Below are 22,288 nucleotides of genomic sequence, written 5' to 3'. Positions count from 1 at the left end.
CATCGAAGCGACGGCTCTAACCTAGCACCAAACTGGGTTTGATTCGCGGTAACGCGTGAAGTTCGCAAGCTAGGAGAAGTGACTGTGGTTATCGCTTTCTCTCAACTAGCGTGTGTTATGAAGATTGATTCATTAGACGCCTCTGATTCCGAATTCGAGTGTGGATTTTACGGCTCGTAGGCCTCACACGTCTAAGCTTGGCTGGTGAAGGCACGTAAAGTTGGGTTTGTTGCTCAAAACTAAGCGCAACTAGTTGTTTGCTGCTTGAAGAATAACCTCTAAATTGTAATTAAACGCGAATACACGCAAGTCAAAATCACTATTCCTATCATAAAATGGTATATTTTATTTAATTATTTCTAATAGCTTTTCTTTGACGCCGTAGTGGCGCTGTCAGCGCAAGACGCTATCCGCAAACGCAGAGCCCTATTCTAAAGCTCTTCACTCCTGCGTGCCCCAACGCTAACACCCGCAAAGCTCTTTGGGGCCCCAAAATATTGGGGCCCCTATTCTAAAACTCTCTATTATTTTATATCGAACATATTCGCGACACCCAAGTGCGCGAAGCTACCGCCCCTAGGTGGCGTGCACCGAGTTATATTTATCTCTAGGGACTCACCGTCGCAATGTCGTCGAGTAAAGAAACGCGTGGTTTCAGCAGTACACGAATGAAGAAAAGCGGCAGACATTAACGTGTCATTTACTGAATGATTAAATGTAACAAATAAAAAAAACGAATGCAGTTATTATGTCACGAAATAATCGGTTTAGAAAAAGTTCGACGGAGCCCTGGAGACATGGCACGGGTGGGAAGCGCCCGGTAGGCAGCTATCTTCGTCTTGGATTTTATATCTGTAAAAAAAAAGAAAGTATCAGAACCCAGGTGAGCCACAGCTTCTTTCTCGGCGGTCACACAAGCTGAGCCGCAAGCTTCCTAGTTGTAAAAAAACGACCCCACACTTACTACATATCACTCTTATCCTAGTATTCTCAAACGATCCTCGACTAGAGGTTGTTTCTCCCATCCATCGGGGTTGGCATATCACTCTTATCCTCTTATTCTCAAACGATCCTCGACTAGAAGTTCTATATCCACTACACCGAGTTGACCACAGCGCCATCCCTCAGCTGGAGAAAGCGCTACGGCTATTCTCGAAAGCGACTGCACAGTGTGGCCTCCAATGAATGTCACGGAACTTTCATCGGCGTGTGTTCACACTGGTTGCCTCATTATTTTTCTTGTCCCCCATTGTTCCCAAGTGTCTTTCATCCTTGCCCCCTTTTCCCAAATGTAGGGCAGCCAACCACAAACGGCACTAGTTGAACTCCATGGCTTTCCTTCTCCATATGTCTCTCTCTCTTTGTCCGCTCTACTAATGAATGCACGATGATTGAACGAATAAGCGTCAAACTTCGATTCAGCGATCCCAGCGCAAGACTCCACCCGGGACCACACCTCGTGACAACAATCGAGTGATACTATGGCGCGATCGACTGCTGACGACTGCAGAGTCGCGGTGCATGCTTCAGCGGCGACGGCAGAATGCTAAAACGTTCAGGGACCTTCATAGCGCAGCAACATAAAGATCACCGAAGAAAATGATTGTTTCATGCATGTGCACATCTTGAGACAGTCTTGATTGGATATTTCCTGAACATTTTAATAGCAACGCGCGAAGTGTTTCAGTGAGACAAGCAGGAAGATACAACTCTGGGTGTTCTGCTGTCGGTGACAGCTTGTCACTGTGCGGTGAGTTCAGTTCTTTCATTGCATCTCACTATGTTTAACATGAGGCATATCTCTTTAAGTGGCAGTACCGGTGTTTGCCAAGCATGCTGGACATTAAATAGTTCAGTTCCTAATATCTCAACGTTCTATTTAAAGGGCTAGGCCACGGAGTCCAAATTTTGCAAGCGTGACAGGAATTCACTCAAGAATTGAAAATTCTTGGCCAGTTCTGCTGCAGCGTGCTTTTACGATTCTGAATGTGCAAGAAATGTGATGAAACTAAATTTTAGATTAATTCGCGCCTGAAGGAATGTACTGACAGCTTAGCGCACATTATGGGACCCTGGTGGAGGAGACCTTTCAAAGTGAAACTTTCTTCGCCTATAAGATTGTTGAAGGTAGCCAGCAACGCAGCAAGAGCAATTAGTGGGTTGCTGTCTTGAATTCCTATCTTGAACTGTAATCGGATAGAATGATTGTTGGAAATCGTCATTAGGCCAAGTGTACTCACTCAATGCAAAAGAAAAGTATTTTGGCGTTATGTATGGGACAGTAAATAGGATGTACAGTCGCGGACAGAATATTACGGACCATGATATCTAAGAAAAAGCTGAATATCTCCGCAACCTCACAACGCAATCTGGTATTTGCATTTTGGACCTCGACTAGAATATGCTAACAACGTTGTCGTGGGCAGTTTTACTGGTTACTGCTACAGGCTGCTCGGGAATTGAACGTTTTCGGAGATGCCGTGGTCCATTTTATTCTGTCCGCGACTGTATGTCGATGAATGAATCTTAAACCGGCTGTCAATTAGTTCGTCCGAGATCTTGCCGAACTTACTTGAATATAGTATGCCGCGAAACAGTGCAGTAACCTCGCTACGTAATCCGCTGCCGTTCTCGATTGCGTTGTGCTTCACTTTGATTTTATGGCGTGTTAAGGCATAGCTATGATGGAGATGACGTGCAACAAATTATTGAGGTCCATAGCAGACAAAGCCTAAGAGATGGCCTGAAGATTAAAAGCAGAAGACAAAGGCAATTTTCAATATCCTTGCAAGAAAACGAGAATTCGTGTTTGACAGTCTAGAATCTGTGCGAGAGTACGTTTAAGCAGGTGAGTCATTCACAGGGGACCCTGATCATAAGTACTACTTTTACACCAGAACAAAACTGAATGGTGTGTGTACGGCAGGCATTACCGAGTCATGACAAGTAGCTTACCACTATCAATGGAAATTGTACTATCATTGCATTCTTCCGGTACCTATACATGGGGAACAAACTTGGGGGAGGAGGGGGGGGGGGGGAGTTGCAGCAAGAAATGTTGAGAAGATACTAAGAGCCCCGCAACGAACGATAAAAATGTTGGTCGTACCTTAAGAGACAGGTAGACATTCATGTGGACTACAGAGCAAACAGGGGTAGCCACTATTCTGGTTGAGGCATCAATGGAGTTGGAGAGGACAGACATCGAACGCGTAGGGCAAATAGCCTACGCCTATGAAAGTTACAAAATAGGTGCCAAGAGAAAGCTAGCGGCAATCAAGGATGGCAGAGAGGCATAAGGCGGCATTTGGAGGCATAAGGCGGTGACAGCTGGCACAGGACGGGGACAGTCGGAGATCGCGGGGAGAGGCCTTGGCCCTGTTGGATGTAAGTAGGATGATGATAATAGTGATGATCACAGTGGCATCGAGCACGTACCGTACAGGCAGCGAGCGACAAACTGCCCCGAGTCGTACGTGGCGGCAACTCTGAGCAGTTTGCGCATCCTCTCGACCCACATGAGCCGAGACCAGGAGGCTCCCTTGAACTGCTCGCAGTCCTTGGGTGCGGCATCGTAATTGACGTCGTAGACGGCGATTCCGATGAGCAGTTGCGTGTTGTTGTCCAAGGTGAGACAGAACTGCAAAGCGTTAAGAACGGGACGACTTGTATTTCACTCGGCAGCCATCACTTTACTCGCTAATACGAGGCACAGGTCAATGGGAACGTTGCCTTGTAGGAGCTAGTTGTATAGCGCGGGTAGGGAACAAGGATACGAGGAGCCGCATAAAGGATATACGCGCACGAAACGCTGCGTGCGTGTATCCTTTGCGTGCCTCCTCGTATCCTTGTTCCCTGTCTGCTCCACAACTCGCTCGTCTCAAGATGATCAACCAACAAGCCCACGTCGCCGCTCTGTTTACGTTAAACCGACAAAACGGAGCGTATCGTTATAACTATTTTATTTTTTGTTACGCTGAGTATGATACTTCAAAATTCTCACTTATCTAATATAAGCGCGGGAAACTTACCGCGAAGCACATATTACCATTCTCAATACGCCGGGGCGAGTTTTCAGTAGCGGTTGGTTCAGCGAATCCATTATTCAAAATTTATTCGCTACATTGATTATTTTGCAGCTAGGCTGTTATAGCGAATACAGATGCACCCGAAAACGTGACAGGAGTGTTTTCATGATTTCTTACGAGAACTAGATCATTCACAGAATTTAAGTTTAGAAGAAATGGGAGGAACTTTAAGACGGATACGCAGGCTAATTTTGAAGCGTGGCCTAATGAGGTGCCTTATAAAAATTTATAAATCCTCGTTTTCTTCAAGTTAGGAGGAGTTATATGAAACACAAGTTTCCCCACTGCACTTGTGGCGACGGTGCCAGGAATTTTACGTTTGGCTGAGTATTCTGTTTCCCAAGGTTAATGTGCACATAAATCAAATGTCTGCTTTCTAAAAAACCATTAAATACTAGTTTTATCCATAGTTTTCTGGGTTACGCGATTCGCGTAGTTGGTTTTACCAGTTTGCTCGGTGAACTAAACCAGGAAGGTTATGTATATTTGGCTGAAATAGGGAGCATATTCTGCATGATATCGTGGGTGTGGTTTATTACAACATTTGTGGAAAAATACACGACAATTCCGAAGCTTTGCAAGCGCATTTTGCGAACCGCGTAAGTAGTTTGCTTACTATCCTGAAAAAAAAAAAAGAACGTGAGCGTGAGCGTGACGCAGAATTGGCATTTCCGAAGAATAGGGGTCATATTACGGATCATGTGCGCCAAATGTTTTAGAGCGTCAAATAATAACGGACTTTATAAAAAAAAACATGCTTACGAAAATGTTTAAACAGGTTATACGGTCGTCATGCTCGATGTTTCCCAATATCCAAGGCAAGCTACATGCGCCATCGAGTTGACATTCGGGGCAAGTGGGCGCCCCGCTGGAGATGACTCGCGGGGTATGTTTAACAGGTCTGGTTGAATTGTGAGCGTTGCAAAATATTTAAAGAATACTTGCTTAGTCTGTACTTTCAGACGCTATACGAGGCATGTGGTAAGTCTCCCCGATGTCCTGGATTAACTCTACGAGACACGTGGTGGTGCGAAGGCGAAGTTCAAAGTGCGTCGGTTCATAACAACATTTCCAGTAGATTAATTTAGCAAGTGCTCTATCCAATGCGTTATAAGTGTGTTTAATGATTGACGTAGAATGTTCGTCCTATATTGGAAGAACTGTACTGAAATTTGATGAAAGCGGGGTGGGGGGAGGGGGTATGGTTGATGTGCATGTGAAGTTAAAGATTCAAGGCCCCCTTATTTATCCCTACGTGGATGAATGCGAAAGCATTGCGGTCACGTCAACAGAAGCGCCGCGACGTCATGTGACCAACAGTGTTCGTCGCAAGGTGCGCACAACGCAAGGTCGTGGTTCCGACTCCCACCAAAGGTCGTGGGTGCGAGTGTCCTAATTAATATTAATTAAATGTGTCTTAATTAACTTCGCCTAATTAACACCTCGGGTCATGGGTTCGACTCCCATTGGAGGTCGAGGGTTCGTAGCCTTTTTTGGACCGTCGTGTGGTCGCAATGGTCCAAACCTGAAAGCGCTATATATGCGTGCAATGTTTCAAACGGCTAAGTCGTACGCGGTCAACCTTTTTTAAAGTGTGCAGCGTAACCATATGCAAGTGAAGTTCTTGAGGGGACATTCAAGAGAAATTATTTGAGCTTCTTTAGGAAAATTGCGCTTCCACAGTACCACATAGGCCACTCTCGTCGCGAGAAGGCGCCTGCTGAGCCACAAAAGACGCAAGAACAAAGGGCGGCTGGCGACGCCGCCTTCAAATTCCCGCGCCACATCGCTGTGACGTAATGAATTTCTGACGCCGTCTTCTCGGGTCTAGTTAAATTGTCATCGATAAAAATGAACTACGTTGTACTTTAAGAGCCGAAAACAGAGCTTAGGAAGTTTTTGAGGACATCTACTGAACCACAACGGCTGAAATGCGAAAATTTGCTTCGCAATCCGTGACGTCACGTTGGCGCATCGGCTCCGGGATTTTCGGTTCGAAATTCGCGAATGAATCTCTGATCGTCATTTTTTTCCTTTCATTATTGCAAGATAAACGAAGGTAGAATTCTTCAAGAATAATTTATCAATCGAAACTGATTAAGTGCTTATCTTTAGCGATCCCTTAATGCAACTGCTGGAAAGAAGCAACCTCGCTGAAAATTGGCTTGTTTCTGAAAGATTCCGCAAACCTGATTTTCTTTTTCGTTTCCTTTTCTTTTCTTTTTTTTTCTCAGGTGTCCGTATTAAGCTACGGTGCGACTCGAAATAGAAGTAGGTTCGTGGTAGGCACGCGAAGATTCTGTAGCTTCACCGAAAACATTATGGCCGGCTTACCTTTTTTTCCAGTGATTCTTCCGTCTCGAAGGTTATTGTAAAGCCCTCCTTCTTGTCAAAGGTAAATCCGGTGACGTGAAATGCCGTGTATTGAAAGTGCTCGGTATATTCGAAGCTTTTGTTGCCGCAGACCTGAAAGATGACAGTGAGAGAAAGACAACTAAGGAAGATTGAGCCTATTAAACACTTCTGTTCGACACCCGCTGTAGTATAGCATATTCGTATAGTAACCTCTTACTTAAAAAACTATGGGGTTTTTACGTGCCAAAACCATAATCTGATTACGAGGCACGCCATAGTGAGGAACTCTGGAATAATTTGGACCACATGGGGTTCTTTAACGTGCACCTAAGTAGACAGGTGTTTTCGCATTTCGCCCCCATAGAAATGCGGCCGCCGTGACCGGGATTTGATACCGCGACCTCGTGCTTATCACCCCAACACCATATAGCCACTAAGCAACCACGGCGGGTCACAAACCTGCGCTTATCGGGAGCTGTAAGTTTGCAGGTGGGCGATTCGTTGAAGAAATTTGACGGTTGTTTGGTTATGACGCCCGTTGGCACTTAGGGTCGAGAAATGGAGTGACGGGACTCGGGTAGCGCGACACAGGGGTGCCAATTCGCGCCCGCCATGTTTGATTACGGCGGCGCCACTATATGACGTCGGTGTCAGTACTAGTAATGGGTGAGAAGAGGATCCCTAACGTGCACTGCACGAAGTGCGAACATGTCCCTACCCGTTGGGAGAACCGCGGTTTGAGTCGGTAGGCGGGGCAGATGCATGGGACCGACTACACCTGTAATGATGCGAGTGCTTGGGCCACGACTATAGTGCCTAAAGTATAATAGTTATAAGCTATAGGGAATCAGGTCGGAAAGCTAGCAAACTAACTCAAGTGTGAACAGAAGCAGAGGTAAGTGGTGGTACAGAAACTGCCCAAAGTAAAAAACGTGTTGAGGATTGCCGTTCCGCCAAGTAATGGTGGACGGTTCGACGCGAGCACCTCGATCAGGGCTCGGTTCCGAAGCGGGATAAGGGCAGGAAGCCAAAACCGCCCCGCCGGAAAGCAGTGGCGGACACACGCACACACATACACGCACGCACGCATGCACGCACGCACGCACGCACGCACGCACGCACGCACGCACGCACGCACGTACGCACGCACGTACACAAACACAAACACTGAAGTAAAAACGTTTTCAATGAAAGGTTTACGAGGAATTGCGAACGGGACTTACGTCTTGTACGTGCGCTTTCTGGGGGTAGTCCCCTACTTTGCACTTGAACCCGACGCGGTACTTTCCCGGAAATTTAACCTTGTTATCCGGCTTCCTTGGCTTGTACCAACGCCCCGCCATCGTCGTCGACAGGGCGTACATGGTGTCGAGGCCCTTCGTCACTTGTAGGTGCTTAACCGTGTTCACGGCGTCGGTCTGGAGAGCCGAGAAACGAGCGCGCAGGCACGCTTTACACTTTGCGGATCGAAACGTAGCTCACTGCCAGGTAATGTGCGTTAAATTTGCGAAGGCGTTAAGGGTAGCTCCGCAGCGGCGTTCATGTGATGGTAAAGGCCGGCCTACGACGGCGTGACCGGTATGAAATGTCAATCAAAGTGCAGCGAGCAAGCCACGTTCCAACGTTGCTGCGTATTGAGCACGGCCGTGCTCAAACCCCGTTTCAGCGTTGGCGTGTTCAAGCGCAACCACGAGTGCGTCGGAATACCGAATTTTCGCTTTGAAACGCAAACATCAATGATTATGAAATAAAAGTTGTCTTACGTAAACCCACCCTGTCTGCGCGATTATTTATTTATTTACTTACTTAGTTCTTCAATTGACTAATTTATTTATTTATACGTAAGTTTCGTTTCTCCCGTCACCTTCAACCGGCTCCGCATTTGAGGTCGTTTGTAAGGTGTCGGTGGCAAATGCTGACGGTGTGGTCCAGCAATGCAACCGGCGTTAATGCACCCGTCATTGCGAACAACATTCTTGGCATTGTTAGATCAAATTTGTTTCCGGCTATCTGTAACTATATAGCCAAAAATATGCGCCTATCCAGAATATTGTGTGCAGTCTAAACATGTGGGCTGATCCCAAAGGTAGTTGAACCTACAAATGCGGGCCGTTCACATGTGCATATGCCACCGGGTATATGCCTCTCTCTAATGAACCTCTTTGGCACCAACATAGGTTACGGTCTACGTGACACTTGGTGTGCTTGGACTTCGCGGCGGCACCGCCAGATGGCGCAGCCTGTACAGAGAGAAGTGCGAGAGATAATTCCGGGTTCAGTGCACGCTTCATACATCACGCGTTTCGGTTATTGAATAAACACTGCAGATGAGTTTTGCCCGAACTTTTGCAGTCTACCATACCGCCTACCTTAACTTTCTATTCTGAAAGTACATATGCCTGTAAAGACCCTTGAGCTATGTATTCGCAGCTGTTATTTCTACCAATACCCTAAACAAATCTTTCCGCTCCAATCAGGTTTGCACTTCAACGCTTCTGGAAGGTGGACTTATACTGCAAACGGAAGAGTCTCGATGAACATCTTGACATGCCATTACAATGTGACTACTTGCATCACAATGGCCCGCAATGTATTGCAGTGTGTTCATACTTGCATACGAGTCATCTAACCTCCACAACTCCGAGGCAGCTTCGAGGCTAGAGAGCCTGATGAAGGAAAGTGATCTAGAGGCCGCAGGTTTGATTCTCCATTAGCTTCGGCCGCATTCCGCGCAATGCAAGAACGCTCATGTATTGTGTTTGGTGGACGCTGAAGAACCCCCGGGTGGTCAACGTTAGCCCGGAGTCCATCACAACAACATTCCTCATCGCTAACTGCGCAGATTCGGTTCGTGAAACGCCGCGATTTGACGAATGTCGAGGCCCAGAAATGCGGGTCGTGAGGCAACCGAGACGTCCAGCGCCCTTCCTTGCTGGGGGTGCGCTCGACGCAGCGTAACTAAATGGCCACCGCAATTAAAAAAAGATTGAATCTCTAAAGAATTGTGCAGAACTCACGCACAGTAGGAATCGACGTTATGCGAGGCCTTTTGCAGGTACCTGGCTATCCAGCATTGTTTCGAGTTCCGCGAACCGTTTTGCCGATCAGCCAATGTGTTTGTGCAAATTTAGTAGTCGTGTGTGTGGGTCACGTGTTTGTGACGACAGCAGCACGCCGAGCACCACGCCGAAGATGATCGTACGACAGCAAAAGCATATCTGCGCCGGCCATACGACGCGGGCATACGAAATGACGATTGTTGTGTTCTACACTGGTTAGCAATGAGGCGTCAGATATCGTGAACGTGCGTTCAAGTAGGCGCCAAAGATACCCACTGTCGCCCCTGCTTTTTGCTGTACATCTTGAACCACTGTGCTTCTCTGTCTTAAACAGTGACAGCTGGCTACGTACTACAAACGGCCCACGTGAAGGTCGTCGCGTGTTCTGATGATGTCCCGGTGTTATGCTAAGACACAGGCAGCATTCGAGAGTTTGTATCAGTAATTGAAAAATATTGTAAAGAAACTGGATCTCAGATAAACTGGCAGAAGTGTAATGGTGCCTGGCACGGAAATTGGGATGATAAGCCAGAATATTTTTGCGAAGTGAAAGTGGTGTCAGCTGCCTAGTCAGTACCTTAATTGCAGTGCACCTTGACAGTCATCGAGGCACAGAGGCACCGTGGAACGAGCAAAGGATATGATCGAGGAAGAAGCTAACAGGTGGCAAGGTCGCGATTTGTCTGTTTGCCGGATTTGCAATACGTAGTAACACTTTTCTTTTGTCTGAAGTGTAGTGCCTAATTAACGTTTCGCATATATCGCGAGTCAACGTGCAAAAAACTTCACCGGGTCATTGCTGTGTTCATTTGGGCGTGCAGCTGGAAGAGAACCAGTCGGTGCAATCTTTTGCATTCAGTTAAGAATGGAGGATTTGGTCTCGCACAACTTTTTTTTTTCGGCCGGTTGAGTCGCGGTTTCTTTTCTTTAGGGATCAAGGGCAGATAGCTATGGAATACTTAAGCACGGTAACTAAAGGGAAGTTGTACAAGGACCTGATGAATACCATGTTTCCTGTATCCATGTATCCTTTAGTGTACAGTGGAGGTCAAGGACAAAATGTACTGAAGAGATTTACGAGATTGCTAGTCAAGTCATTGACAAGGTCATTTCTTTAACTACATAGTAGTACTCTTCCTGTAAAAGCCTGGCTTGAACAGAAGGGCTTATTCATATCTTGGTCCAATGAATGCTCATTTTGTAAGAAACAAGAAACAATAGAACATGTCCTCATAGACTGTCGGGATACCATATTTTTCTGGGACATCGTCCAGCGTACCATGCATTATGAGTTACGCTTAGGCCCATGTGAAATCAAATTTCTAGTAGTTGAAAATTCGAGGGCCGTAAAATATAACTTTACCATGATCTTAGGCCTCCACAATATATGGAAGACACGTATGCAGGTGTGCTGTGCAGATGCCAACGTATGTCCTGTGCGCGAGAACTTTATCGAGAATGTCGTATATTTAAGAAAGATATACCGGGCACAGTCTGAACCTCCCGAGTGGATCCATGTATTTGATACGATGATTCATATGAATTTTTTTAATAGTTTGCGTTCGCCTCAGAGCGGCTGTCACCTTTATTTTTACCAATAACGTCAGTTTTTTGTTGTAATGTTCCGAGCAAGGCAATAATGAAAAAAAAAAATATTTTGTGGTCTAAGCTCAAAAGCATCGGGCTGCCGTGCTCCACGGTAGAGGTTCTATTCCACCATCGGTCGCACACTATTTTCTTTTTAGTGAAGCGAGGCGAGACAGGAACCTACCGACCTATCTAGCGCCTGCCGCGATGTGCCCAGAGTGAAACAAAAAAAATTATTCGCATTAAAAAAAAGAGAATAACGCACTTATCGATTAGAATTCATTTATATTTAAAAAATACCCATTCGGGAAGACCTTCGGCAAGTTTCAGCTCTGCGGTGGTAACGCTCAGGTTTATGTGCAGTTTCACTATTTCCGTAGGCCCTCATTGAAAGAATCAAACTACTTAGGAATCTGAATCGTTATAATTATCACAGTACTCTAACTTTTTTTGATGTTCCCAAACGGGACATTTTCAAACATAAATCAAATTCAAATTTATAACTGCGTTTAGTTTAGAAAGATACTTTAAAAGAGTCAAATGTTGCGCCAGCTGGTATTTTTAGACGAGAACCACCTTCAAATAGCGCGCAAAGGGACGGCACAACCGAAACACAACAGACGTACAGCCTGTGGTCGTCTTCCTTTCCGTTGTGCCGTCCCTTTACGTGCTATTTCAAGGTGGTTCTCATGCAATTTAGAAAGATTTGATTTTTTTTTAACCGCTGTGCCTATTCAGTTACCCAGTGCCAAGCAGACGCCCACCGACAGAGGGCGGTAGCCACCTCGGGACTCATGTCCCGCTCGGCGTGTGTTAGGGATGCGCAAATAAATGCTGTGGCATTCACAAAAAAAAAAGAACTGCGCAGGTCCCACATGAGACGCATTTTGCAGGTGCCAGCCATCCGGCATTGCTTAGGGTTCTGCAAAGCGTTACCAGGTGTACCATCCTGTTTGTGAAGGATCCAGCAGTGTGTCGCGAGCGCGCGTCTGTGTGACAGCAGCAGCATGACTGCGACCACGTTTAAAACGATCTTGTGGCGGCAAAGGCATGGTTTCGCGGCCTGCCTGCCTGCCTGCCAACCTGTCTGCCAGCCCACCTGCCCACTTGCCAGCCCACCTGCCCACTTGCCTGCACGCTCCTCCCTGCCCTGCATTGCCCTGCCCTGTCCTGCCCACCCGTCGGCCCTGCAGGAGGGTGAGAGAGTTTGCATAGACAGCAATTCCATGTAATAAAATACTGTCCATGAGAGACCCACCGAGAACGCCGCCTAGTATGACTACAGACGGCGTCATAATTACGAAAACAATTCCACCCGTAAGCTCGGCGTTTTTCTGTCATCACAGCCTAAACGTGGTCGTCGTTATTAGAAGATGTCAGCCATACGGCAGACGTAACTATCAATACGCCGAAATCGACTACTTCATCGTTGCCGTGGCGACCGACAGGGCATTGCGCTTACAGACGGAACTTTCTGTTTCGAGTGTAAACAGTAAGCGCAATAGCAATTACTGTCGCTACCGTAGAACATGTCCCACCGGGTGTCTTGGTACGTGACACCAGCAAATCGAACACATTTGTTTTCGTCTTTGCAATGGTCGATAAAGCACTGCAGCGTTACACAACCACGAAATATGTCTTACGTAGAAACTGCATGATGCATCGCCATTTGTGTTTATCCTAATAATACTAATTGCAAAAACATCTTTTCAGAATACTTATAGACTCACCATGGAGTGCATGTAGGACAGGTTCTTGTATCGCACAAACGGGTCCTTAAAGCAGCTAAGGGGCAAGATCGTGCAGTCCGTGATGTTGTTGTCGCGGAAAGAAATGTGCCCCAAGACCACAATAGCATCCGGGAGGTATATCGTTCTGGAATACAGAATCTGACGTTATGCCCTTTTACGTGGCTCGCGTCAGAGAATGCTGGGAGATATTGCATCATGTGATGCCAGCGTTATGGCCACGTGTCAGAAGCGAACTATATCGAATAAAGTGTTGGCTTGTACCCGTATTTAGCTGCCTGTACCCGTACTCTGACCTATGTCATATAGGGAGTGGAAACGTTTTTCAGTATTCCTTGACGTCCGTCGTATTATTCGGCCCTTTGAGTATAATGCGAGGCCTCTAACATTTCATAACGATGATTTATCCTTACTAGTTTTTAACAGACATCTCTGCAGAGTATCCGCCTTTAGAGGTGTTTAGGGTATGCCAGGTGAGCTCTTTAAGTATATCATTCACCGTAAAATTTTTGCTATCACAGACAGAGACTGCCAGTCAGCCTTAATATATTTTTTTCGTTTATTGACTCGGTGGCGTCAACATCAGCAACTAAGAAAGTAGAAGTTGAGCGAGTCGGTAAAAATTCGAGGTTCGAAAAGTTAGGCGGCGTTTGTGTTTTTATGTCACTCCTCTTATGTACGTATTTTTATGCCTAACTTTACAAGCAATTGACATCTCAAAATTTTATTACACTGAATAATTTGTGACTCTTTCAATGATGCGGTAAGAACAACCATTAAAAATCCCCTAAAATTATTTAAAATGTTCAAATTTCATCGCTGCACAAGTGAAAGGATCAATTGATACAAAAAAAATTGCTAAAATGACAGTATCTCTGTCCTTCCGTTCGTCTGTCCATCCGTCCGTCTGTCTGTCTGTCCGTGCTTTGTTTTGTTGTATTCTCATGTCCTGTCCTATATTATCTGTCTGTCCGTCTGCTTTTACGCTCAGGTGACAGGACAGCCTGTCGATTTAATTGGTCGAACTGCGGAGTCTTACTTGAGGTACTCGGACACTTTATCGCATCCTCCGGTGGCCTTGCAGAAAAGGCCCACAACCATGGAGGCGTTCTTGCCCGCTGCCGTAGCAATGTCCTTCAGCTCCTGCGAGTAGCCACGTGATAAATTCAAATCGTCAAAGATGGCGGCGCGTAGAATAGCACCGCATGGCAATCGCAACGGAACCATAGGCTCGTATTCCGCAAGCTTAGGTTACGCCGGATCACTAGCTTCCTTTCATTAATGTGTACTGCCGTGAACATATCAAAAATGACTTACTACCTTCTCGTCGCACAACCGTCGTAATAAGGTGCTTTGAAATCCAAAATTTTCTTAGAAATGCTGCCCCGCATTGCTAGAACTTTAGACATAGCGCAAGGACGAAGACAGACAGACGCACACACAAAGGACCAGCGCTAATCCTTTGTGTACAAGTCTCACCATCCTCGCCCTCTCGCACTGCTTAACCCTTCAGACGCGGTCTCTACATTTGTGGAAGGAAATTCTTTTTGGAGAGTTCTATCCAGGTGGCGGCAAAGAAAAAGCAACGGACATTAATCCTCGGAGGAATTGGGTCGGCCATACAAAACAACGCAAAACGGTATACGAAAGAACAACAAAGCAGAGAAAAGCAAGCAGTGCCGTGGCGCTTTGGGTATGCAAGGACGCTCGAGTTCGCCATTTCTAAAACTACCTAGTAACTATTTAAGAACGTAAGACTAGTTTACGTCTTTCCACAGAACGTCCTTCTGCGAGAGGCGTAAGGAATCGGCCGCATCTATACCTAGAACAACGCATATATTATCACGGGTTTAAAGGGAAAATATAGACGAACATATACCCCAGCCCGTGCATCCGGCCTCTGGATAAGCGCGTAATCAGCATCATTTAACTCGCGCTTTCCCTATGCCGCTGCGTGTAGCGAAATTTTGGAAACAAGGAATAGAAAAAAGTAAGCTGCTCTAACTCACAACTTGCAAGTCTACGTGAAACGAAGCATTTGTGAAGCGGTAATGAAATGCTTTAAAAAAAATTTCTCTTCTGCAACGGCGTCTGTAAAAGCCTGAAAGTAACAGCCTGAGCCCTGTTCAGTTTCGGGTTGAGGCGAGGGAATTTTCTCCTGCTGTGTCTGTAATGTGACGCTTAGTTGGATAGACCCGAACTTTCCGCAATCGTGCTCCAAATGCGGCCACGCGTGCTGCTCCTTCGACCACATGCTCTGGCTGTGCCCGTACAACGCGGGCTCCGACTTTCATAACAAGTGCAAGTGGGACGCCTTGCTGAAGAGCTCGGATTTCCCAAACCAACTACAGGCCGTCCAGAGGGCCTGCGACGTCGCGGAGAGTCACGATCTCCCTGTCCCGTCGTGGGCGGAGCCACCAACTTGATCGGGGAGCCTTCGGTTCCCCCCAATCAAGTTCCTCAGGACACTCTAATAAAGTTCTTGTCACTGTCACTGTCTGCAACGGCGTTTTGCGTGATAGCGATTACGTACTCCAGCAACTCAGCGAGACGCGCGAATACCCCCACCACGCGACCTGTACGTAATCTACGCGACCATGCATTACGCTGCCTCTGGGTCGGCCCGGCTTGCGTCACACCGTTTCCAGGATCAACCCAGCTTCTTGCCCCGCCAGCTCCGGGACCGGCACATCATACTGCAGGCAAGAAGCCGAACCAAGGCAGATAGACGCGCCAAACTCCGTGAAAGAAGACTTAGAAGGCTTCGCTTTATTAAATGCATTACATCCTTAAAGACTTATACTTGTTGCGCTGACGATATTTAGGCATTGTTTGTCGTTTCGTTGTGTAAATCGGTAGAGAACACAGCCGGCCCCTCGGGACGGCTGTAAGGCTAGCACAGGTGGGGCTAGGCGCAAACCACTACGTTATACGAGTGCTGTCTTGTGCGAGCGTTATTCGACAAAATAGCTGCAGCAGCAGAAGCCGCCGCGGTGAAGAATGCTTGAGAGGGTTCGCCTAGAAAGATTAGCTTTTGTATTTTTTTCCCCACGGCTAACCTTGAGGACGATGAGCGAGGTCTTGAGGATGTCAGGGGTGTTCTTCAGAATGATCTCGTGGATGTTGAGGACGCCCCAGTTGTATACCTTGTGCTGCCAGTGTTCCCTGTAGTGCTGCATGCCGGCGTCCGATTTGACCTCGGTGGAGAAGTCGTTGATTGCCCTGCGAAGCACAGCAGAGAGCCATTAAAGATTTGGTTAGGGAACCCATTAACCAAAGTCACAAAAACATTCAGCGACTTTTCGAATGTGATAACTTCTTGGGCAAGCCAGTAACATTAAAATGGAACGCAAACAACTGCCAATCGCAGCATTTCCTCGTGGACGAATCAGGTAAACAATTTGCTGTTTACTCTTACAAAGAGACAGACGGATTGATACGAGCGCATCTACGATAATCTACGAGTACCTCCTAGCATTGTACTTCACGTGATTGTAAGGCTACGTCTTCACTGACCTTGTCACCATTAGCAGCTATCGACAAACTGCTTCCCAATTGCTACACTCAGCTCGCGGCTCATAAACGTGATGACCCATAATGCCACCGCATTATCCAACGTCTATGCGGAATATCCTGTCCGTCCAACGACAGGCGTCCTCGCCGGTCTCAGTGCTGCGATGGGGCAAATATCTGAACCGGTGTGGAGACTATGTGTTACACTTAGGCCCATGTGAAATCAGATTTCTAGTAGTTGAAAATTCGAGGGCCGTAAAGTATAACTTTACCACGATCTTAGGCCTCCGCAATATATGGAAGACACGTATGCAGGTGTGCTATGCAGATGCCAACGTATGTCCTGCGCGTGAGAACTTTATCGAGAGTGTCGTATATTTAAGAAAGATATACCGGGCACAGTCTGAACCTCCCGAGTGGATCCGAGTTTGAGGAGAAAATGAGTTTTATCTCGCAAGCCCTGGTTCGTGCACTTTTGCACACGGGTGTACGTAGAACAACACACACATTTGTAATCACCTGTATTTACCTTATTTTCGCTAATAAAACATATGGGCAAGGACATTCTCATTCGCCCGCGTAATATCAATAAAATCCTAACAGACAGCTAACTTTCCTCGGGGAGACTCGATTTTTTGTTAATCTTTTGTGCCCGTTTCCCTTACGCAGCAGCGAGCGGACAACCAACCAGGTTTTATGGGACGGGCGCAATTTACTAATGCAGCTAAACTTATCGATTCTCTCTGACGTCGCTGTATAATGTGTTTATCGGTTACGGCAAGAAGAAGCTATCAATACAGCTCACGGTGCGTGCACGGACATCCCGAATTCGGTATTGTGGCTGACGTTGCTCTCCTTGGCGGCGTCGAAGATGGGCTTCAGGTAGGCGTTGGTGAACGTGCCCATGAACGTGTCCTCCGGGCGCAGGAGCAGCGAGTCGTAGTAGATGATGTCGCACTCGCCGCTCAGGGGCAAGGGCAGGCCGGTGTGCAGGTAGCTCACCGTACACACGGTAGTGTAGCGAGGTATGCCCGGACCTGTCGGACGATTGCCACGGAAATGGTGACCAGGTATTAGAAGACGAGCGCGTGTTCACACGCTTGTACAGACGAAAGGCGAACAAGACCGGCGCCACTACTTACTGCATATGCTACGCCTTGAAGATTGACCTAGATACTGCACAGAACACCTCGAAGAAATGCGCAGAACCGCAAAACTGGTGGAAAAGCATAACGGAGGCGGATGAAGAGTTTTCCGGTTCGTTGCATTGTTGTTATCGCCCTTATAGACTACTCATTTAGCAATGTTTGCGGGCACGAAACATTTATGTTGCCTGTACGCCGTGTTGGTATGTGTTATCGTTGTGCCTGAAGAAAAGAGACGCACGCCATGTTTCAATCGAAGCGCGTGCTGCGACTGCCTGCGACCTAGCGCGCCCAGTTCTCTCGTTCAGAGCGTCAGCAGCGCTGGCTTTTAGTGGCGCTAGTTTTCAGAGGCATATATCGTAACAGCACGCAAACGAGCTGTACACATAATGCCCACGTAAAGGAGAGAGAGTTGAAAGTTGGGTAAGCATTTCTTTGTCGTTATGAACAGCGAAGGTGCTAACGGTGATGGTGCGTCTCGAACTCTCTTATGTCGAACGACTTCCCCGTTTAGCGCTAGTCTATATTAGCCTGTTACATTGCTGCATGCTATTTGTATTATTTGGTAATGCTCCAACCTGTATACTTTACGCATATTATTTAAGAAGATGCTTAGATGTGTTCACCGTTTAATGTACTTAAATTTTTCGTATGTACGCATTTCTCGTGTGTTAAACAGATGCATCTGATTACCTGCACTCCTCGGACACGTCAGCTGAAGCAAAGTCACCGTCACCGACTATGTCCTGAACTTATGAATGGACCTATGTCCGAATTATTCTTCAGTAAAACCGAACTGATAAAATCAAACTAAGTCAGGCTGAAACAACCCCAAATCGGGGAGGTGGAAGCTTTTCACGACTGCGTGCTTTAGAGTACCAAGATATTACGGCTAAGCATGTTTTCAGGAGCTTCTGCGGACTCTGAAGACCTGTTAGGAGTGCGGGAGCGCCGGGTTAGTAATGCGCGAGCACATTTCTTTGTTTTATAAATGCGTTGTGAACACACACACACACGCGCGCGCACACACACACACACACACACACACACACACACACACACACACACACACACACACACACACACACACACACACACACACACACACACACGCACGCGCGCGCGCGCGCACCAAGAGATACACAGATACTCACTCGCAAGCATGCACGCACACCTCGGCTACCGCGCGTGCTGTGCCCTCCTATACCCGTCGGTGTGCTTATCTGATCGATGCCACCGGCGGTATGTGCGCGCACACACACACACACACACACACACACACACACACACACACACACACACACACACACACACATTGCAAGAAGTAACACTCGAAATAACCCAAAAAGTAACGCTCACAGTTCTGTTACCAGCAGGCACTGCTGGCAACAACACTGCCGGCGTTACTTCTTGTTCTGTCAAAATAGATGTTGATCTAGTTTGTGCATGATTGACGATGTTTGGCGCGCGAAAGATTAGGTAAGAAAGAAATGAACCGTACAGAAAGAGAGCCGTACCCTTGCTATATCCTTGTTTCTAAATTTGCGCCGTTTTTAAAGATTCCCCCAGTTCTCGACAGAGGACGTTAGATCTGCGTCGGTACACACACGCGTAATGGATGCACTCCATAGAAAGGATAAACCCACACCGTCGGGAATAGAGCAGAGAATTTTAGCTAGTCACATAACTGTTAACGTGTAGTCGTTTTGTTATAGTTTTATGATTGTCCTATGACGAGAATACTCACACAAGCGCACGAATGTTTCAAACGCATTGTAGTTACTGCTACTGCAGTCCACGGCTCCGTTGGTCCGCTAATCCTCAAACTCTAAGGAGTTCACAGACAAGCTAAAACTCCAGTAACTCTCCATAACGGAGTCAAAAATAGTATCTGAAGTTACTCGAACAAAATGAGTTGTCAGGAGTACCTTTGGCTCGTACACTCTAGACGGCTCACTGCGTGTGGCACAGCAAATCGGCAGTGTCCCGGGTCAGCAGCTTTAAGCCCTCGAAAGAGGCCCGGTAGGAGATGTAAAATCCTGTTGTTGCTAGTAAGTGTTATTCCGCCTGTTCCGCCTCCCTATACGTCCATTCTTTAATGCACAGTATTAATTTCCACACATTTAAGGGGGCTGGTTTGTCCCATGGCTTAACATTCTTACTCCTAATCAAAAAAGTTCGAGGCCACCTAAGCACTTCTTATGAGTTGTGAATGCGAAAGCATTTGTGTTCAACTGAAAGTCGCTGAGCGGTCCTTCGAGTTACGAACTCCTCGCGGGCTGCACTCTTAAGCAAAATTACACCCTTTTGCCACAACAATAATCGTCATCTGTCTTGTCCGCATTTCTTTTCTTTAACGCGGCGAGCCCGGTACTTCCCAGTAACGAACGGCATGCGCGTTATCAGCATGACATGGCATTCCCTACAGGAAAGTAGCGGGAGCGGCGTTTTCAAGACAGGAAACGCAAACAAGGCAGATGACGATTATTGTTGTGTGGCAGACACCCCGAAGGGTGTAACTACGCCCCAAAGGGTGTAACTTTGCCTGAGAGTGTAGCGAGCGCGTTGACGCGCTTGGCATGTTTCGATTTGGTTTTACAGAGGTGCGGTTAGAACGCAGGCGAGACCTTACGCGGACGATAAACGCGTGGTTAACACAGAATTCCGAGAGCGAAAGCGAGTGTGACGTGGCGTCGTGGCGATGCCCTCTCCCCTCACGCAATACCTGGCGCGCTAACGCTAGGCAAGCGTTTCTTTTTCGCCCTCTCCACTCCGTCGAGGGGCACTCGCGACGTGGCGTCAGAGCCAATGGGAATTTAGGTGCCGTTTAGCTTGTCCAGACGACAGAGGCTGGTTTTTTTCGCTCAGTGGGCCGTTCGATGCTTTCGCATCAAAATCATTGCACATTACAGCAAGCTCAAAATACAACAGCGAGCGACACCTACACCACTTGAAAGCTGTATGTCGATTCTCACCACCTGGTGCACACCAAAATTTCTGGCACGGCATTTTGACAGTGACAGCCACCAAAGTGTATTTCATGCAGTTTTTTGTGTCGTCTTTCTGAGATGCCTTACATTATCGCGCGTACACGCTATGGAACATTTTTCAAGAATGCTGCAGTTAAACGGAGGAGAGAAAATTAAACAAAGAAGAAAGTAAAATGCAAGATAAATTGGAAGTTTTACCAAAATTATAAAGTAGACTAATAAACTACAGAAAGGTTCTTTCTCCTTAATAGGAAAACGTGTCGATAGCCAGATATTGTCCTTGTGTCACGACGGAATTAGCAGGTGACTAGTCGTACGTTTCTGTGGTTAAATCCTAATGCAGAGGCCACGAAGAAGAGTAATATTGAGAATTTAAAAAGAATACCAAATTGTCGGAATTAAATTCCGAAATACTTTCTTGTGTGGCTTGCAAATCGGCGACAGGTTTATGAGAAAGTATCAAGGGCTTCAGCTTCTTCGCATATATGAGATATAAGGGACGGAGTCCTTATATGTGACAAGGGACCTTGCCTTTTCATAGATAAAATTTTTGTGATGGAAATTTCCAATTTAAGTGTGAGACAGCATTGTCTAATGGGAAAAGCAAATTGTTACAGTATGTTGTTGGAATAATCAGCTTTTCAGACTTACGCTCCGACGTGGTCATTGCGCTAGGCGTCGTCGTCGGCGTTGGTGACGCCGGCGATGGCGTTGTCGTCCTCGGCTGTGGCCTTGTCGTCTTCAGAGGCGTCATCGTCTTGGGTGGCGTTGTCGCTGGTGGAGGCTTGGTCGTCTTGGGTGGCGGAGTTGGCGGCACAGGCTTCGTAATCTTGGGTGGCGGTGGTGGCGGCAGATGCTTGGTCGTCTTGGGTGGCGGAGGTGGCGGCAGAGGCTTCGTCGTCTTGGGTGGCAGTGGTGGCGGCAGAGGCTTGGTCGTCATGGGTGACGGTCGCGGCGGCACAGGCTTCGTCGTCTTTGGTGGCAGTGGTGGTGGCAGAGGCTTCGTCATCTTAGGTGGAGATACTGGCGGCGGAGCTTTCGTCACCTTAGGTGGCGGTCCTGGCGGCGGAGCTTTCGTCACCTTGGGTGGCGGTTGGGGCGGCAGAGCTTTCGTCACCTTGGGTGGATATCCCGGCGGCAGAGGCTTCGTCACCTTTGGTGGATATCCCGGCGGCAGAGGCTTCGTCACCGTGGGTGGCGGTCCTGGCGGCGGAGCTTTCGTCACCTTGGGTGGCGGTTGGTGCGGCGGAGCTTTCGTCACCTTGGGTGGATATCCCGGCGGCAGAGGCTTCGTCACCCTTGGTGGATATCCCGGCGGCAGAGGCTTCGTCACCTTGGGTGGCGGTCCTGGCGGCGGAGCTTTCGTCACCTTGGGTGGATATCCTGGCGGCGGAGCTTTCGTCACCTTGGGTGGATATCCTGGCGGCAGAGGCTTCGTCATCTTGGGTGGCGGTCCTGGCGGCGGAGCTTTCGTCACCTTGGGTGGCGGTCCTGGCGGCGGAGCTTTCGTCACCTTGGGTGGCGGTTGGTGCGGCGGAGTTTTCGTCACCTTGGGTGGATATCCCGGCGGCAGAGGCTTCGTCACCTTTGGTGGATATCCCGGCGGCAGAGGCTTCGTCACCTTGGGTGGCGGTCCTGGTGGCGGAGCTTTCGTCACCTTGGGTGGATATCCTGGCGGCAGAGGCTTCGTCATCTTCGGTGGCGGTCCTGGCGGCGCAGCTTTCGTCATCTTGGGTGGCGGTCCTGGCGACGGAGCTTTCGTCACCTTGGGTCGAGACCCTGGCGGCAGAGGCTTCGTCACCT

The 22,288-nt window shown here is 47.7% G+C and overlaps 1 protein-coding gene across 2 annotated transcripts; it reads right to left on the bottom strand.

The window, feature by feature from the left end:
* Positions 1–682: 682 nt before the first annotated feature.
* On the bottom strand, positions 683–22,286 carry LOC126518304 (uncharacterized). Of its 2 annotated transcripts, XM_072285152.1 has the most exons (9): positions 21,137–22,286; positions 17,156–17,387; positions 15,897–16,059; positions 13,877–13,980; positions 12,820–12,964; positions 7,667–7,861; positions 6,423–6,554; positions 3,439–3,640; positions 683–852 (listed from the first exon to the last, which is right to left on the bottom strand). In XM_072285152.1, the coding sequence occupies exons 1-9, from the start codon at positions 22,212–22,214 to the stop codon at positions 752–754; spliced, it is 2,352 nt and encodes a 783-aa protein (XP_072141253.1). In that variant the 5' UTR covers positions 22,215–22,286; the 3' UTR covers positions 683–751. The 2 variants fall into 2 exon arrangements, with proteins under 2 accessions (XP_072141253.1, XP_072141254.1); XM_072285153.1 differs by lacking the exon at positions 7,667–7,861.
* Between the last annotated feature and the right edge of the window lie 2 nt (positions 22,287–22,288).

Source organism: Dermacentor andersoni, chromosome 11 (assembly GCF_023375885.2).
Source record: "Dermacentor andersoni chromosome 11, qqDerAnde1_hic_scaffold, whole genome shotgun sequence".
Taxonomy (NCBI): Eukaryota; Metazoa; Arthropoda; class Arachnida; order Ixodida; family Ixodidae; genus Dermacentor; species Dermacentor andersoni.
The sequence above is the reverse complement of the archived record's forward strand: the minus strand, read 5'-3'. Positions and strand labels throughout refer to the sequence as shown.

Excerpts from the sequence above, each read along its gene's own strand:
- LOC126518304 (XM_072285152.1), bottom strand. The coding sequence starts at position 22,214 with ATGACGAAAGCTGCGCCGCCAGGACCGCCACCGAAGATGACGAAGCCT. Across the intron at positions 17,388-21,136 it reads CGCAATGACCACGTCGGAGC|GTCCGGGCATACCTCGCTAC; the intron begins GTAAGTCTGAAA and ends ATCGTCCGACAG. Across the intron at positions 13,981-15,896 it reads CCTCGCTCATCGTCCTCAAG|GAGCTGAAGGACATTGCTAC; the intron begins GTTAGCCGTGGG and ends GGCTACTCGCAG.